Source organism: Alternaria novae-zelandiae, assembly GCF_023758075.1.
Source record: "Alternaria novae-zelandiae strain BMP 2774 chromosome Unknown scaffold_15, whole genome shotgun sequence".
NCBI classification, from domain to species: Eukaryota; Fungi; Ascomycota; class Dothideomycetes; order Pleosporales; family Pleosporaceae; genus Alternaria; species Alternaria novae-zelandiae.
Window position 1 is genome coordinate 677,744 of NW_026056975.1, and position 18,595 is coordinate 696,338.

General features: G+C 53.6%; 6 protein-coding genes across 6 annotated transcripts; 3 read left to right on the forward strand and 3 right to left on the reverse strand.

The window, feature by feature from the left end:
* Positions 1-826: 826 nt before the first annotated feature.
* J4E88_007411 (uncharacterized protein) lies at positions 827-3,250 on the reverse strand (the record flags this gene model as incomplete). The annotated part of the gene is made up of 1 exon (XM_049401028.1): positions 827-3,250. One exon carries the CDS (start codon positions 3,248-3,250, stop codon positions 827-829), a length of 2,424 nt encoding a protein of 807 aa, XP_049253340.1.
* Positions 3,251-3,521: 271 nt separating this feature from the next.
* Positions 3,522-5,274, forward strand: J4E88_007412 (uncharacterized protein; the record flags this gene model as incomplete). Its single annotated transcript, XM_049401029.1, has 2 exons — positions 3,522-4,190; positions 4,234-5,274. The coding sequence occupies 2 exons, from the start codon at positions 3,522-3,524 to the stop codon at positions 5,272-5,274; spliced, it is 1,710 nt and encodes a 569-aa protein (XP_049253341.1).
* Positions 5,275-7,689: 2,415 nt separating this feature from the next.
* Positions 7,690-7,902, forward strand: J4E88_007413 (uncharacterized protein; the record flags this gene model as incomplete). Its single annotated transcript, XM_049401030.1, has 1 exon — positions 7,690-7,902. The coding sequence occupies one exon, from the start codon at positions 7,690-7,692 to the stop codon at positions 7,900-7,902; it is 213 nt and encodes a 70-aa protein (XP_049253342.1).
* A 160-nt stretch (positions 7,903-8,062) lies between these two features.
* Positions 8,063-8,650, reverse strand: J4E88_007414 (uncharacterized protein; the record flags this gene model as incomplete). The annotated part of the gene is made up of 1 exon (XM_049401031.1): positions 8,063-8,650. The coding sequence occupies one exon, from the start codon at positions 8,648-8,650 to the stop codon at positions 8,063-8,065; it is 588 nt and encodes a 195-aa protein (XP_049253343.1).
* Positions 8,651-11,815: 3,165 nt separating this feature from the next.
* Positions 11,816-14,034, reverse strand: J4E88_007415 (uncharacterized protein; the record flags this gene model as incomplete). The annotated part of the gene is made up of 3 exons (XM_049401032.1): positions 11,816-13,202; positions 13,255-13,857; positions 13,904-14,034. The coding sequence occupies 3 exons, from the start codon at positions 14,032-14,034 to the stop codon at positions 11,816-11,818; spliced, it is 2,121 nt and encodes a 706-aa protein (XP_049253344.1).
* A 1,324-nt stretch (positions 14,035-15,358) lies between these two features.
* Positions 15,359-17,972, forward strand: J4E88_007416 (uncharacterized protein; the record flags this gene model as incomplete). The annotated part of the gene is made up of 4 exons (XM_049401033.1): positions 15,359-15,484; positions 15,540-16,035; positions 16,085-16,847; positions 16,895-17,972. The coding sequence occupies 4 exons, from the start codon at positions 15,359-15,361 to the stop codon at positions 17,970-17,972; spliced, it is 2,463 nt and encodes an 820-aa protein (XP_049253345.1).
* Positions 17,973-18,595: the final 623 nt, after the last annotated feature.

The window sequence follows — 18,595 nt, forward strand, 5'->3', positions numbered from 1 at the left end:
ATCGGGTGGTAGTGTTGAGGGAAGTAGAGTGGCTGGATCGCGACACCAAATTTGCTATCGCGGAACAAAGTATCGGCTGTGCGAAATAAGCGAGGCGGTGTTGCGTCATTGAATCAGGTGAGCTCGAGATCAGATGGTGGAGGAGTGAAAGTGGAAGTGAAAGAGCGCGCAGTTCGCGTTCGATCGGTGGCCCGCGCGGATCAGGCAGGAGCGAGTGGTGGTGGCCGGACATAGTTATCGACAGGGCGCTGGATATACACCGCTGTAATTAATGATAAGACGACATAGGCTTTCTTACGAGAAGTAGCCTGTTGAAGTAATTCTTGAATGCGGAATTGATGTTGAAAGAGTAAGAGATATTAGAGAACGAGGAAGACCTGATAGAGAAGTTCAGAGCATACAAACGCGAATAAGCACATGTCCTAGTAAACGCTCTTCATTACGCGTAAGACATCCCACAATATCGCTTCAGCTGTGGAAATGCGTGCCAAAATATATTTCCATCGTTTGCCATGTATCCCAATGGAGAGTCATGTGCTCTTATGGGTCACGCAACCTACTGAACTGCAAACGACGAGTAGGTAGCATGTTTGAGCTCTTGCTGCGGTGAGCACAAGTACGATATGGAACTGATGAATGGTGTAGATATGCAACGTAAAATAGCTCTTGGTTCACTATAAAAAGGCCAAGTTTCTCCAAGAACTCGACCGAGAAGATGAATAAGTCTATCAAGGATTCGCTAATGCTAAACATGCGTCGACTGCAAGACCGACCCTAGACAAGCATTAGTATTTGTCAACATGCATGGAATGAATCGTAAAAGAACTTACCGGCCCTCTTTCTGCCGCACGACATCGTCGATGACATCCCGGTCCAGCTGGGGAAACATGCCTGTCAGCGTCTCGACTACGACTTTGTGTTCCTGCCGTTGAATCCGCCTCGCTTCCTCTGCTTCAGCTGAAGCCTGTCGCGCTGCGGCGTCTTCAGCCGTCAACCTCTGCCTATGTCGGTCTTCGTCATGCGACGGGCGTTGCTTCTCGCTCATGTTGCCGGGAAACTCCGTTGACGCACGTGGCGGTAATTGTGGTTTCTGGGCCGCTGCAGGTCCAGACGGATGGTTTGTATCGTTGTCGGAGAAGATACGACCAATGGTGCTGAGCGGCCGTTGTATTGTTCGCAGTAGGCCTGCAACGGCTGCGTTCTCTTCCTCTGGCTGCTCCGCTTCGGACTTGCGATCCTTCAGACTTGTTGACCGTCTCGGCCCTGCGGTTTCTGCCTCCATTGAGTTTCTTTGCGTGAGCTCTGGTCGCAGCGGTGTTGTCTTTTCCGCTAAATGATGATAATGGGGTGATGGCATACGCTTGTGGCCAGGCGCAGTAGGGTGCAATAATGCGGATGAAGATGAAGATTCGGCCTCTTCAGCTGCGTGTCGTTCGGCAATGGCGGAGACGGCCGCTTCGACATTCTTCTCGAAATCCTCATCGGTCACTGTCAATGACGTCTTGTCAAGACCCTCGATAAACTGGATGGCTCCCATTAATGATGATATGTAGTAGCCAGCTTCCCCACCGAGTTTGTCCTGATTTCGGAACCGTAGAATGTACTGTACGTTGGAGACGAGATGATCGGGGTTCGCTTGTAGTACTGTATAAATGAGTAGTGGTACGAAAGCATCGGCTGATTGGTCAGAGTTTGACGTCCTCAGAAATCCAAAGATGACCTTGCAGCAGTTCAAGATGCAGATGATTTTGTCCCTAGGCGCCCGGTAGCTCTTGATCTTCAAAAGCTCCTGTTGGGCGAGATGCAAAAACTTGCGACCCTTCTCGCCTACCGGTTTGATATCCAGATGCTCTTCGCTGACCCATTTGTATATGCGCACCTTCTGCGCCAAGACTTCATCCCGCTCTACATCCTCTTGGTGCTGCCCCCTTCGGCCTGGTCCCGGCGGCTCCTGCCTCCGTCGACCCTTACGTGGTGATGCCGGCTCTGGGGGAGGAATCGCAGGCGAGAACGTTTGTGTGTATAACCGGTTCATGACCAGCTTCTCCATGCCTTCTCTCGCGTTGTCGAACTCGGCGTCTGAGACGGTCCGCCAAACTTCACACTGTGCCATCTTCTTGCTGATGAATTCGAGGAAGTCACCGATGATCTTGACTTGCTCATGTACCATCCATTGCTTCTTTCCAAACTCGAGCAGGAAAGAGCGCAGGAACTTGGCAACGGGGTCTGCTGTCCGGTGGCGTAGTTGTTCGAGGAAGCGGTGGAAGTCGAAGGGAAGGTCTGGTTCGGGCTCGGGTGCTGGCTGCGCTGGCTTGTACTTGGAGGCATGTGCACTGGGCGATTGCGGTTCGGCGAAGGACGTGCCGGTGCCTACGCGATGTAGGGAGGAGGTGCGAGGAGGTGGTGATTGGAGCGGAGCGGTCGAGGCTGAATCGTCAGCCGGAATGGGAAGGGGCTTATCGAGCGGCACGAGACTTGATCGTCGCGGTGGATACGGCGTCGACGGCGACTCCAGCATGGGGTTCGCAATTTCCAATCTGGGCGACATGATCTCATTCTCGCCAGGCCCACCATCCCCTTGGAACTGATCCATGATGCTCTGTATCTCCTCCTGCGAGTTGTCTACCGCGTCGCTTGTGCCGTCATGGTTCGTCCCATAGTCGTCGGCCGCAGCGTCTTCCGAGTTCCTCCCGCTCGATCGTTCCTGCGACATTGGGGATGTGGTTCGGCTGGGCACGTTGCTGGTTGTGAGGTATTTGTCGTCTTTGGGCGGTGGAGGAGGAGGCGACGGCGATTGTATGGGCGCTTTCCCTGCTGATTTCTCGCTGAGCTCTGGCGGTGGTGTTGATGCTCGGTCCAGCGTTGTGCTCTCTGTCTTGGTGGTGAGCTCCTCTATCGGCGCGGCAGATGGTGCCTGCGCAGCTTCTGTGTCTTTCTCTTGGGGTTCATCCAGACCTGTTGGGGCAGCATTCGTCTCCTCTGGTGTTTCAGGTGCTTTCTCTACCCCATCTGTCGGCTCTTCCTTGCCAGCATGCCCCTCGTCTTGGGCCTCTACATGGCTAGGCTGCCCCGCGTCCGTCGCCGTGTTCGCGTCATCCGTTGGTGCTTTAGACTCTGTAGGCTGCCCTACGGAAGGCGCGCTCTGGTTGCTCGTGGCGACATCGTGCTGGTCGTCCAGCTTGTCTAGCTCCCTTTCGGCGTGGCTGTCGTGGGCTGCATCGGGTTGCGGAGTTGCGTTCGGGGGAGACATAGACCGAGTGCGACAGGGGATTATGGATGGGTTGTGGGTGGTTGATCAAGCGTCCATGGGTCTGGAACAGAGCTCAAAACAGCTCTCGCAGGGAGAATATAAGTCAAGTGCTTGGTGATTGACGTCTGCTGCGCCTGCGTGTGTGAATCGTCCGCATGGTCTCCCGGCATCTAGAAGCCGAGTCTCCGAGCCACCGCCGCTAGCGCGTCAAGGAACTGCAGCCGTGCCACTGCCAACACCACACCTGCGTCGCCATCTCATCAGCCCAGCCATGTGCGGCATCTTCTTCTCCCTCAGTCGAACTGAACACGTGATACCTGACGCCAACACCCAGCGACTGCTTCGGAATAGGGGGCCAGACAGCACAGGGCAGCACCAGACCATCATCGAATCCAGCGCCAAGGACGTCTCAACGCGTCTTCACGCGACTTTCCTGTCCACGGTTCTTGCTCTCCGCGGCAACGACATCGTTGAGCAGCCACTTAGGGATGATACGACCGGCTCCGTCCTCTGCTGGAACGGCGAGGCATGGAGCATTGCCGGACAGGCAATTGATGGTAATGACTCTAAGCTAGTCTTTACCAAACTTCTAGACGCATGTACTGGAACGCGCGAGGCGTCTATGCGACGCGTCATCGAGCTGCTGTCAGTCGTGCGAGGCCCATATGCTCTCGTCTTTTACGATGCATCGCACAAAAGAATCTACTACGGACGCGACTGCCTAGGAAGGCGATCGCTGCTCCAAAAGTCTACTCTTGATGGCACCCTTGTACTCTCTAGCGTGTGCGATAATGCCTCTGGTGAGTCTTGGGCCGAGGTGGAAGCCGATGGTATCTATGTTGTAGACGTAGAGCTGGCAGACCCAACGTCAGACTCGTTCCTAGTAACGAGAGTTCCGCATCGCCGCTCAGATCAAGAAGAGGACTCTGAGTTGTCTTTCGTAGGTAAGTCATCTGGCACACGACTTCTGCTAACAGATTCAGACTCTGCCGTTCCCAGCCATGAACCATACTATCGACAGTAACTCTGCTTCACAGGATGCTGGGGCAGTAGAACAGCTAAGAGCGTCGTTGGAAAGATCACTCCAACTGCGCACTCAACACATACGTGAGGCAGTGACTGGAGAATCGAAGCTTGGAGTTTCGGGGGAAACACGCGTGGCCGTTCTTTTCTCTGGTGGCCTGGACTGCACAATCCTCGCGCGCATGTGTCACGACCTCCTACCACTAAGTGAACCTGTCGACCTACTCAATGTCGCGTTTGAGAATCCTCGAATTCACTCCAATCTCGAGCCAGACGCCAGTCCCTACGAGCTCTGTCCCGACCGCGTCACTGGACGATCATCTCTTGCAGAGCTGGTAGAGATCTGCCCTGGACGTGAGTGGCGTTTCGTCGAGGTCAACGTACCCTACACCGAGACACAAGCTCATCGCGGCACCGTCATGGCATTGATGCATCCCCACAACACAGAAATGGATCTGTCCATATCATACGCACTTTACTTCGCTTCACGCGGAGTCGGGTTTTCGCACGTTGCAGACAAGGCCAAACCTGAGCCCTATTCCACCACCGCGCACGTACTTCTTTCAGGGCTTGGTGCTGATGAGCTGTTCGGCGGGTACCAACGACACGCTACAGCCTTTGCTCGGCGCGGGTACCCTGGCCTCATCGAAGAGCTGGAACTCGATTTCAGTCGTTTGGGAAAGAGAAATTTAGGGCGTGATGATCGTGTGATCAGTAACAGCTGTAAAGAAGTCCGATTTCCTTTCCTGGACGAAGACTTCATAGCATTGGCTCTCCGTCTTCCGGTGACGTCCAAATGCGATTACGGTCTGGAGCCAGTGACCGATAGCGAAGATCCTGCACAGCTGCTCGAGCCCGGGAAGCGGGCACTTCGTTTGTTGGCATGGCACCTCGGCATGAAAAGAGTAGCTGCAGAGAAGAAGCGCGCCATACAATTTGGCGCTCGCACTGCCAAAATGGAGACGGGCAAGACCAAAGGCACGCATGTTCTAAGTCGATAAGGTCAGTCACTCTTTCTTCCTCCTTTTCCCTTTGGCTATGATTACAAACCGAGCAAGCGGTTGAGGCACCGATGCTTATCCTCGGGGCTTTCCTATCTAGCAATAGTTAGGATATCCTCTACGCATATGGTGCCATTGATTCGATATTAAAAAAGGCAAGTCTGAGCCTATCGATGTCTTCACGAAGTTTCGCGTACTTCACTTTGATTGTACTGACATTATGGACAGTATGTACATCCTTTAAATTGGCTATCCAAATCCACCAACAGCCTTACACTTGCATGATATTTGTGCCCATTCATCGCGCACACAGCAAGAGGAAAGAAAGAAGACAATCCGCCACCCTTGCGCTCGCAATCTTAGACCAACAGCCTAAATACACCTGTGACGATCATTGCACATGCTTCAGATCTGACTCGAAAGACTCGCCTGCTGCTGATACCGCGGGATAATAGCTAACATTATGGAAAGGTATCTTTCAGACCAGAAATTGAAAGAGCCATGGGGTGGCCGGCCGTGCTGCCGTGTTGCGATGACCTGGCCCGACAGCTCCAGGAGCACCTCCACCAGGTTTTGCACCGCCTCCACCAGAACCATGGCCACCACCACCACCTCCTCCATGACCACCACCGCCTTTCTTTTCGGACATATCAATGTCAATATCTACTTCACTCGGCGGATATGTCGGCATAGTAACGGGAACAGTCATCGGCAGCCCGTCCACAGTCTTTGTAGTGATATTCATCGACACTGATTCCAGAGCGGAGCTTGCAACCACCAACGACAGTAAGAAAACGATGACGCAAAGTACACCAGATGGCCGCATTCCAGTGGAGCCGTTCTTGATCCGAGTGTTCTTGAAGCCTGCCCCATCCACATCGTGAGGCCAAGGAAGCGGATCATATGGCACATTCGCTGATGTTCTCGGTAAATCTGACGGCCAACACCACGGGCCGATACTGTGCGTCTTAGATGAAATCATACAAATAGTATCGGGAGGACAACAGTACTCTTGACAGCACTCGTCGCCTGCGTTACATGATCCATAAGTACCATCCTCCCGTAAGCAACACTTTGATGGTTTGTATTGACAGCCGTTGCCACAAGGTTCCAATGGCTCACAAGATGAACGCTTGTTCAGGGACGAGGTCAAATTGCCCATGTCTGGGTTTTCTGCTCCGTGCGGTATCGGTGGCAATTGGAGGCGCGTCGCAGGAAAAGTGTGTTCGTAACCACCAGCCACAGACTGGACCAAGAGAAACAGAACGCGAAACAATCCGGGAGTCGTTATCCTCGTGCTACCACTCTTGTGCGTACTCGGAACGGGAATGATTGGTGGTATAAAGGCGTGGCCCTCAATCTCCTCAGTGCCTTTATCATGCTTTTGCCAGCACATCGGACCGTTGAATCCATTGGCACAAACCGCGCCCTCATCGCAGCACATGTTCCCACAGCAGTCTTGGTTCGCAGAGCAGAGCCCATGAGTGCCGCCTGGTGCAGCGCAGCACTTGGCGGTGGATGCGTCGAAACACACGCCATCACAAGCTGATGTTCCACCTGGGCAGCATCCTGCCGCCATCGTGCCGTTGTGTAGCTGGACCTCGACACAGTTTTGGGTGATTTTGCAAATGCCCCTCTTGCCGCAGCATTGCTCTGTACTCGGATCGTAGCAACCGACGCTGCCGCATGGGGAATGGAGGGGTGGGCACTGGGATGTAGTGGAGAGATGTGCAGACGAGATTGCTGCAAGGGCCCAGCTTGAATAGGCGGCGCCTTCAGTAGGATGGCCTTGTTTCGTCATGACGAGGGGTGAGCTGGTGGATGTAGGGCCATGGGGATGTACACGGGAGTGCAGCCGCGTCGGTGTAGGCTTGGGAGACCCAGTGAGTATTTTGGTAGTATCTCCTAGAGAAGCGCAATATGCGATAGACAGAAGCAAAATGCTTGTATAGGACAACATGTCGATTCGAAAGTATCAGTAATACTGTAAGGAACAAGCACTGAACAAGATTGATCGTGGTAAGAGGACGAGGGGATGTTGTATTGCGACCTTCTCTGTCGATGCCACCACGTCAACTTCATGGTTTGCCATTGAATGCATGGCTCTTCAATGATTTTGAAGACAAGCCTGCTAGAGTACAAACGCATTATGGTATGCAAACAGCACCTGCCAGCGGTCTTCACATGCAAAATCGCCTAACGAAGATCAGTGGCGAATCACGTTCTTTGGAAGATTCCAGCCACACCTGCACCGCCACAATGACGCAACACCAGTCATTCGCATAGCAGTATATAGCCCCTCACGCGCTCCTCCAATGCTTCCCATCTCCCACACCCAGTCCAGAGCAATATTCCAAGCTCAAGTCAAACCATCAATCTCATAACCTACAAACACCACAAAACACAACCACCAAGATGCCCGTCCCAATGCCGTCCGCAACCTCGCAGTCCACCTCAGCGACCCAATCTTCAGCTGCTGCGCAGGCTCAGAACGACATACAGAACGCCGCTACACGAGCTCTGGCGAACGCGAATAACGGCGAGAAGACTGAGCAGGAGAAGGAAGCCGAGAAGCGGTACGAGGAGGCCATGGAGGAGGAGTACGCTAAGCGTGAGGGCGGAGCTTAGGCTTCAACCCGTGGATATATTGGTTACAAGAGGAGGGAAGAAGATATCACAGGCTCAGAACGATACCCCAACATAACGAAGTTCACACTCAAATAATGAACGAACATCACACGGCTCAATTCAATTCAACTTTCAACTCATTCCATCCCATTCCCCATCATCAATTCCCCTCCAGCGCCTTCATAACAACCTCCCTCGGCCTCCCCGCCATCGGAATCTCCAACGCAAGCTCATGCCCCCTCTCCGTCATCTTCCCCCACGTCTTCTGCAATATCTTAATAATCTTCTCCTCATCATGTTCCTTCTCAAACGCCTCGAATTGATCATCCAGAAAAACAAGACACGCCACATCCTCCAACACCATCGTCTCCTCATTCACCTTGAGGTCTTCCTTACGGATCAAACTGCCGACTGTCGACGCGTCTTCAGCGCTGTATCCCGCATCGACGCAGATTTGTTCGACCAGCTCGGCTTGTCGTTTTTTGAGAAAGGTGCGCCAGGCGTGGTAGCCGGGGCGCGTCATGGGGTAGCTGGCGCGAGGCACTTCCCAGCGCCGGAAGTGTTGGGCGCGGATCGCTATGCGGAGGGGCTCGGAGGCTGAGGGGGCGCGTTTCTCGAGGTAGGAAGTGCATTTCTGCGCGTAGTGGAGTTCGTAGGGGAGGGAGGTGTTGTTGATGGTTACTTTATTTGGGTCTTCGGCGTGGGCTGCGTCGATGGCGGTTAGGGCGCGCTCGAGGGGGGTCGACATCGTGATGGTGGTTCAGGGTGGCTTAGGATGGCTCTGGGAGTTGGAGATGTGTTGCGCTGTCTTGCGATGCGTGTGCGAGGGTGATGTAAGGCATTTCGTCGGGTGTCAGATTGATTGATGGGCGCTGAGCAGAGATAGCGGCGGATGCCCCGCGTCAAGTGGGGGTCGACCCTGCCTGCCCTGGCGATCCCCAGACAGAACGCGTGCGCGTGCGCGTCATATTCATCCTTTACAGCATCACCTCGATCGATCAGCTCCCCCACCGCTTCCTCTGCAACACTACCTAGGCACTGCGCCGAGACTGCGTCCTCCTCGCCCTAGTTCTCTGCCTTGCATGTTCAGATGCGGTGGCCTCAGCCGATTGGGCAACGACAACGCCCCCTGCTCCGCCTTCCCTAACCTCGAAAATCAACGCGCTCACCTTGTTTCTCAGCCTCATCGCATATTATCGCAGCGCCCCAGCTACTTCCACCATGTCATCTATACTCCTTTCTTGTGATTTCAACGTAGCTGGATTGTCTTTTCACCTGTACACACGTCTCCGACCCCGAAGTTTCCTGGCCCATGTCGCAGGACTGGAGTACACCTGATGACTTGTGGGCCATCAGTGGCTCCTTCGCACCCGACACAATAGACGACTTCCTGCCACCAGAAGATGATGATTTTGTGCCACTTTTCGACGACTCATGGCTGTCAGGTTTTATGGCGGATGACAAAGTCGACTCCGGATGCGATGCTCCTGTGAACACAATCGAATCAGCACCGGGTATCTCGAACCATTACGGGTCTTCATTCGACCAGTTGGGTTCTTCATTGGATCTGATTGATGGAAAATTCTTAGGAGCTTCGCACTCGGTGGCTGCCAACCAGGAATTGACAAGAGTTCAAGTAGCGACCCACGAATGCCCTTGTCCATTGGAGCAGATTTCGCTCGAATCCAGCGTAGAAAAATCTCCCAAGATATCTGGTTCAGACACGCCCGCGAAGCGTTCAACAATGAACAGGAAGAAGTTCAAGAGAACCAAGATCTCGAGCGACATCCGCCTCATGTTGGACGCGCACTTCACCGTCAATCCTTATCCTACCGATGGCGAGCTGGCTCTGTTATCTGGCAAGTCTGGACTTGTAGTACAAGTAATTAAGAGATGGTTCATGAACGCAAGATCGCGCAAACAGGTATTACACCGTAAGTGAGACAATGTCATATTTCCTCTAGGAGACCCAATATCTGACAAAGATAACGCCGCAGCTCTTTCAAATTCGTCCGTCGACCCTATGGCCTTGAGCCATGATTGTACAGATAGCTTGCCACAACCCGTGTCGCCGAGAAGTCTCTTTGTCAACGAGCTTGTTGACCCTGATCGATGTTCTCCTGTTCCTAGCTCCTGCTCCCTCGAAAGATATCTAGCAGCACCAACGGGCGAAGAAGCCATTCCGACCGCAAACATCGAGGCTGCATTACAAGACAGTATATCCAGGACTTCGCCTGGTCCGTATCATCTCGCTCTGCTGCGGCTGCCTACGCTTAACAATCTCGCTCTATCCTTCTGCGATGTTTGCCAAGTGGAAATCCCTTCTTGTGTTGGACTCCCTTCCTCCTGCGCGGAATGCAGCATGAAACGCTTTCTGAGAGAACCGGAGACTCAAGCTTTCCACATCGAAGCAGATACATGGACCCACCGAGAACAATCGAGTGTGGTGGGCTCCGATGCCTCAGCTGATTCTGGCAATAGTTATGGAAGTTTCAACAGTCTGATCTCGGTCAGCTCAAGGGCTTCCCGTCGAGGGCGTAAACGTTGGGGACAACCACTACCAATGCCTGCGGCGGCGAGACGGAGGTATTCGTCGCCAAATTTGCATCAGTCGAATAACGAAGAGCCAAGCTCAATCTCGAACGCTGACGCTCCATATTTTTGCACATCAGCCGATTGCGATAAGACGTTTCGATACCGATCTGAATGGACGAGGCACGAAGAAGCAGTTCATCATGAGCCATACCAATGGATATGCTGTCTGGACATGAAAATCGTCATGCGGTTGCCACATTGCTTCGTCTGTGGTGAAGTAGACGTCCTCTTGAGTCATCTGACAGAATGTCACTTCGAGAATTGTTCGACAGATTCGGAAGAAGCTCGGACATTCGTGCGGGAAGATCAATTGGCACAGCACATGAAAAGAGTTCACATCAACAAGACTAGCCCCAAGTTACCCATTCCCAAGGTTCTTCTCTCGGCATGGAAGATCTTCAACCCTACTTTACGAGCGTCGTCTTTACATTGCGGTTGCTGCGGCATGGTATTTGCTACTTGGGAACAGCGACAGGAGCATGTCTCTAATCATCTCAAACACGGCATATGTAAATGGGCGTGGTGGCCGGGCAGGCTACCAATCGTACCGACAGATTTCTCAGAGTAAGTCATCTGGTCTTTCGTACCTTCTTTCACTAACATGGCAGCAGTCATGGTCATACATGTACCGCTTGCCGTGCCAGTTTCCCAAGCATCGAAGTAGCTTTTCAAGAGCATGTGGTGTGCGCAACGTACTCATGTCGCTATCTCCATGACTGGCATGCACTTTTCGAGACCACAAAGATACTCCTCAATGGATGGTCTCGCCTGCCTATACGGTGCCGTCTATGTACATTCGAGATCCAGGTTCCCATACATGGAGAGCCTAGTTCAATGGAGTTGATTGAACTGCGACAGCACGCAAAGAGCCACAACCTACGAGCATGCAGCCAGGAGATCTACAGCGATAAAGCAGAGTTTCAGCAGCACATGCGCGAATGTCACAGCGCGAAACACTCGGACGGTATTAATTGGCACATCGTGCGATTTATAGAAAAGGGGGCTCAAGGTCACACAGTGCGCACATGGATGGAATTGCAAGACTGTTCGTTGTGTGATACCAAGCCTTCAAAGGCTCATGGCGTCTGTTCGGTGGCTACTGCCATAGATCACGCAGAGAGTGAAGATGAAAGTCAAGGGTAAAACACTTGATGTTGTGTAGAGCTATTGATCAAAACCATAGCTTAGTTGCTGGAAGTCAACCAACAATTCACATCAATCGCCACCGCAAAGACGTACGCATTACACCGTGGGTTGGTGATGTGTAGATGATTGCCATGATCTATCTGCTATATGCTGGGAAAACATGTCGTTGCTATCAACCCCAATTCCCTTGCGACGGATCCTGCGTCCACGAATTGCTATGCTGCTGCTGTAAAGACGGTACTTGGAAGTAGCTGTTTGGATCTTGCTGCTGCTGCTGCGGATCTTGTTGCGCCCATCCATTGCTATCCTGCCCTGATATCGATGATGCACCGGGACTATGGCCCTGTCCTTGGTGTGGGGCAGGCAAGCCCGGCCCATACACCATCGCCCTTCTCTTCTGACCACCAGAAGGTTGTGGCAACTCCGGTACCGGCTGAGGAGATGGGGTAGCCCACGTTTGCTGACCTGGGCTCGCATCAAAAGTCATACCGTGTGGTTGCGGACTATGGCCGGACCCGTCGTACGATGTGCCGGTGTAGGACATTGAGCTAGCGAAAGGACTCGATTGCGGAAAGAGACTTGGTGGTGTTGTTGGGCCGCCAGGATACATCAAGTTTGGCGCTTGCGGCGATACGGACGGCATTGGTAGCCACTGCGGAGGATAATCAACGGGTGGCGGGAGTTGCTGTACTGGAGGTGAAGTGTGTGGTGATGTCTGCTGGCGTTGGTAGAGCTGTGCGGAGAGAGCGGCTGACTCTCGTTGGAAGCGATCGCGCCAATGGGTAAAGCCGAATCTCAGTCCGAACTTAGAAAGTACAGATGTGTAATCATGGATAGCGTTTATCGCCCGGTTTGTAGGATCCAACGGCGAAGTCTGCCCCTCTGGTAGCAGTGGCGACGGGAAAGGTGGTGCACTGATCTGCGCGGGTGGTGCGAGCGGATCTTCCGATTCCGTCTGAGGGGCCAGTGGGGTTGGTGGTACTGGCGGTCTTGGGTCAAGAATCATTTCCATGTTGCGCGACAGAACATCAACGAACTGGCGGCCTGTCATGTACGCGCGCATAGCGTCATAGAAGGTGACAGGAGGCTTGACTGTATGTGACGGCTTATCCAGTACGGCTAGCAGATTGGTAGCATACGCAATGCAATGCTCGAAGATCAGCCGTTGCGCATACTCGTGGATGTGGGGTATCCGCGGGCTTGGTGAGAGAATGTAAACATAGCTGTAAAGAAGCTCGAGCTCGAAGAAGGACTTTACGGCGGGTAAAGTGCTCTGTGGCATATCCTGAAACCACTCCGACATCCTGTTATATTGCTTCCAGATATATTGGTAGGGTTCTTGCCAAGGCTCGCGACCAGATTGGAAGAGATCCATGTACCACTCAGACTGGATCTCTCGTATCCTAAAGAGATCAACCGCGGTGTCGAAAGACTGTTGGAAGACCTGAGATGTAGGCGAGGCAAATTTTGGTGATACTGAGGCGTTGTAGAATGGAAAGCCGACGTGTGCAGCCTCGTCTGAGAATGAAAAGGCGCGAGTCTGGACGAGCGATGTTGATCTACCATGTGGTTAGCAAGCAGAGATAGAGAGAGAATGAGGTGCGGCCTTACCTGTCTAGAGAGTATACGCACCAGTACACTCTTCTCCTGATCTCTAGCTTTGCTCTTGACATTGCAACGTTCTTAGATGGATCTTGATGTATACCAAGATCGACCATCGCTCTGGAAGCTGCGCCCACTAGTGTCCAGCTATCGAAGTGATGCGGGTCCATAGTAGCATAGATGGTCCAGAGTATCAAAGCTTGAATGCTAGAAACGTAGCCCGGATGTAACACGTCTTCAGCGTTTTCTAACGCAGCATTCATGTGTCCGACGGCATCAGAGTAGTGGGTGTCACCTCTCGACTCGGACTGGGAAAGACATGCGATGGCCAACACCATGCGCACGCTCCACCGATCCCAAGGTTTTGCATTGTCACCTTGCTGGTAGACGGCATCCACGGAGGAGTATAGGGTAGCCTCCTCGAAGACTGGCCAAAGAGTGAAGATGTTGTTCAAGTAGTGCTGAATCAGTGGCGTTGCTGCATACTTTGGAGGTAGTGCTTTGATCAGGTCTGCGGGTAGTGGCTCTTTTGCACTCGCCGATCGGATCAGGCGGGCGTAAGACATTTCTGTTGTGAAGCCATAGAAGTCTCTCGCAGTGGCATTCACAGCACTTGGTGGGTTAGTGCAGCACATTGAGGTGGATATGGCGCACTCACAGAAGACCGAAATCTGACACCAGGTCATCAATCTCTGATGCTTCCTTCCGTCGTGCAGCTCTTTTGCTGATGGGTCTAGTTGCTTTTATGGTATCGGCAGACGCTCTACGCGGGGTCGAGTTTTCAGACATGTCTAGCATTAGAACGCCTGAAGACTTCCGCCTCGCCCGTGCTTCCTGAATCTTCTTCTCGAGCTTCTCGACTCTGGATTCCAATGTAGCAACATAGCTCCGTTCTTTTCCGCGCGCAAACTGATCGTTCGTGCTCGAGCACTCAGAGGCCCGATTAGACTTTTCACAGGCGGTGCATGCGGGCAGCTTTCCATCGCACTTGACTTTTGCGGCTCGACATCGCGAACAAGCAGCCACGGGTCTGCTCACCCGGAGCAGCGGCGTTTCCAGCACCATGTTCCTTCTATCTTAGGACAAGTAAGTATGCATCGCGTGGTCACCTGACGCTGGGCGAATTACAGTGCGGAAGGGTTCAGACGAGAACTGGCATAAAAAAGGAAAGCGGAATCAAATGAGATGGCACTAGGCACGATGTATGAGTATCGCTGTAGACTACATGTTCAAAGGCGGTACGGAGATGGAAAGCCCTTCGCCTGACGATCGATATAGACGGGACGGCACTTACCAGCTCGGTGCAATGCACGTTGGGGGTCTAGCGCGCAGAGATCAGGTCCGCGGACAGCCTTGCCAAAAGGGCGGTACAGCACGCGATGTATTTGGTGGTTTGGCGCTCTCGTGGTGTTGAACAGCGGGTTGACGGGTGGCGTAGCGGGCTCGCGGTACCCTGGACTTCGTAATGCCGCGGCTCTGTGGCCGAATGGAGAAGCGGCGGACGGCGGTGTTGCCCCGCTGAGTCGGCCAGGGAGAAAGCGATGCTGAAAGGGACGGGTGTGACGCGGTTGCGAGCGACGGGATGAGGATAGACGTATGCTTGGCCGAGCGTTCGAGGCCCAATTCCAGGAGGCAGCCTATCAAGGGCCCGGTCGCGCTTGATGCCCACGCTGCACGTCTTTCTTCGGCTCCCAGAGTTTGGACAGAGGCCGGGCCTGTCACCATCAGCCTGCGCCGCACCAGCGACGGGGGCGTGTCATGCTTCGACTTCCTTTTGGCGCCGTCTGATTGGGGACGCTCGGTAATGCGCAGGCGTTTTTTGTGGCCCAGTCGACGTCGCGCTTCGTTCCTTCTTCCTGGTTAAAGATACACCCACCGGACGACACTCCGGTGGTACTGCTCGGCTGCTCCTCGACCCAGGCACCGCTACCGTATTCAGGAACTCGCTCCCACATCGCCATCTCGACGGCCTCACGGACTGAGGGCGCAGGACCAGACCTTGCCGGCGCGACAAACCTCCCGGGCATGGACGTGCGCGTCGATCTCCCCCACATCCCAGGCGCATCATAAGCCAGCTCCCTCGTCCTCCTCCGCCCGTGGTGAGAGACGAGCGATGGAAGTCGCGACTGCGACACACTCCAAGACGGAAGGGGCCCCGCACCCGCCGGAGGAAGGCACCACCACCACCGGCCAGAGTCGCATCGCCCACACTCTGACAGCCTGCTGTCGTTGCCGGACGGTAAGCATCATCCCGGAGCTGGCTCGCTACGTAATGTCCACTGACCAGAGCCCAGCGCAAGACAAGATGCGACCCCGGACTCCCTCGATGCGGGCCATGCGAGCGCACCAATTCCCACTGCGAATACTACGACCCCACCAAGGGACGCAAAATACCCCGGAACTATGTCGTGCACCTGCAGCAGAAGGTGCGCGACCTGGAGAAGCAGCTGGCTGATCTCGAACGGGACGACGTGGAGCCGGACCCTGAAGATGTGATGCGTGGGGCAGCCACGGTGCGTGTCCAGGACTCCGACGAGTCCAAATTCCTAGGGCCTTCCAGCGGCATCACCATCACCCGGCTGGTGATGCAGCTGGCGAAGCAGTTCACCGAGTCAAAGAGCATCTCTGAGATCGTGCCACATGCCGAGGCGAAGAACATCAAGGACACCTTCGCCCAGGAAGATCAGCGACCCACCTCCAAGATCTACCCCATGGTCAGCGACGTCGCGGCCGAAGAACTGCCTAACAGAGATCTCACCAACCTACTGGTAGAACTCTTCTACTGCAAAGGCGCGTAAGGCTGTCTCCTTGCAACTCCGACATCAACTGACTTGACTAGTGCACCCCATGTACCCCATTTTCCACGAACCAACCTTCACCAAAGACGTTGATGAGGTCTACAACGGCTCCACGGATCCTTACCAGAACTACTGTCTGCGCATGGTCATCGCCATCAGCCTGCAGAAGATGGACACCCAGTATGCAGGTCTCGCTGATAGCTACTATCTCGCCGCCCTGAAACACTTCGAAGCCGCCATCAAGCCTATGAACCTCAAGACCCTGCAATGTTTTGGCCTAGTCGCAGGCTATTCGCTCCTGACACCAACGAGGACCGCAGTCTACTACATAATAGGTCTTGGCGTACGATTGTGTCAAGCCTTGGGCCTTCACGAGGAGAAGACAATCAGCATGGGCTCTGGTGGACGTCAGGCAGACCCTCTCGAAGTCGACATGCGCCGCCGGTTGTTCTGGAGTATACTTACCATGGATTACGGCTTGTCGCATAGTCTTGGACGACCCGCACATTTCGCGACACGGCGGGAACACATCGATGTCAACTTCGGCGAGCTCGTCGACGATGTTTACATTACCAGGGAAGGCATCAAACCCGCACCACAAGCATCGCTCAAGAAGTGGATCGGCATACATTTCTACAAAATGCGCCTGCTTCAACTCGAGATACGCAAGATGCTGTACCAGAGGAAGAAGCCCGAACCAAAGGATGACCAGCACCCTTGGTTCGCTCAGATGCAGACAAAGATAGAAGCTTGGAGAGACACAAGCCCTGAGATGGACGGTGGATCAGGGCTTAACAAGGTCTGGTGAGTATGTAGCTTTGCATGCAAAGTACCTCGACTAATCCGACTAGGTTCATCGGTCGATACAATACCATGGTCGTCTTCATGTACCGCCCTTCTCCACAAGTACCTCGCCCGTCCCTGGACGCCGCCATCCGCTGCTACGACGCTTGCCAGTACAACATATACATGACTATGAAGCAGATCGAGACAAAGAGCGTCGACGTTACCTGGATCTTCACACAAGCTATCTTCATGTGCATCAACACTATGCTTTGGACATTGTCATACTCCGAGGTGCGGAGACGTCATAGCCGCGAAGAGGTCGAGGGTCACTTGAAAGTGGCTATGGAGTCGATCAGGCAGGCTTCCGAGCGATGGCCTGGTGTTGAGTCCGCTATCGGTCTTTACTACAACTTGATACAAGCCTGTATGAGGATCTTCGACAAGGATGGCGACGTTCCCATCTCCGCCAGCTCACCTTCCGACACTGCATCCGTGGGCACTGGCAACATTGTAGATGGTATCAATCGGTCACGAACCACAAGTCCAGCAACGGCGTCTACATCATCGGTTCGCACGCCTTCCGACAAGGTACCAGGACCTGGACCTTTCGGCTACTTACCGGAACACAACCAGCAACTCTTCAACCTTGGCAACGGCCTATCGAACCCTCCCAACCCGTTCTCAAGCGCACCGACACAACAGGCTGGACTGCAGACGTCGCCTCAGCAGCCCCCATCAATGGCATACAACGAGCTGAGCCCGAAGACCACGATGGACAACAATATACCCTCCTACAGCTACGCACCTACAGGCCAATTCGCGCCGCTACCCACTACCTTTGCCGAGTTACCTACATGGAACCCAACGTTCACGATGCCGCCTCAAGACAACTACAACATGACAAATATGCAGATGGCTTCATCGCCTTTCTACAACGAGGCGTACGCAGCGAATCAAGGCTACGAAATGGCAGACTATCTAAACCCGGCCTGGAGTCAGGATGCTAGGGGTACTGGGCTCAATCAGCAACAACAGATGGAGCTGATGCACGACTTTGAAATGAATGAGGCCAAGAACATCGAGATGATGATTGAACAGAGCCACCAACTTTTCCGTCCACCGCAACTACAACAAACCTACTGAGCGCGCAGTCAATGTGCGACCATCAAACCAGAGCATTAAACACACTAGGTCCTGGCTTGTCTGCATTGGAGTACGAAGACAGATACTACGCGATTCAGAGCGGACATCAACCCGGTCGGCTGTCATCTCGATGGTTGAAGATCTGACGCATCCTTTCTCGCATTGGAAGGATCATTTCCCGGCTTGGCATTCGCGTACGAAAGGTTCTCGCATGCCGATCTTGTCGATCTTATCCAGCAGATTCGTCCGGTGGCAGCTGAATCAGATCAATCGCATGAGTAAAATTCTCTGGGGGCCAAAATCAAAACCTTGCCCCAGGGATCCTGAGTCGCCCGGGATGGTCCTTGCACTTCGGTCTCAACTTTGTGACGTCCAGCCTGTGCTAGAAGTCTAGAGTTCTCCATGGACGCCAGCGGTCGGCTCCGATGAACAACCCTTAGGGCGAAGAAACAATGGAAGCCAAGATCGGGAAGACTGGCTTGGACTCCGTAAAGGAGATGTGATTATAAGCCGATAGCCCAAAGGCAGATGCATGACATGCAGCCTAGTAAGGAAGCGACTGAAAGCAACAAGGCATCATGCAATATAGATATTCAGCCGGTCTGAATACCCTTCACATACAA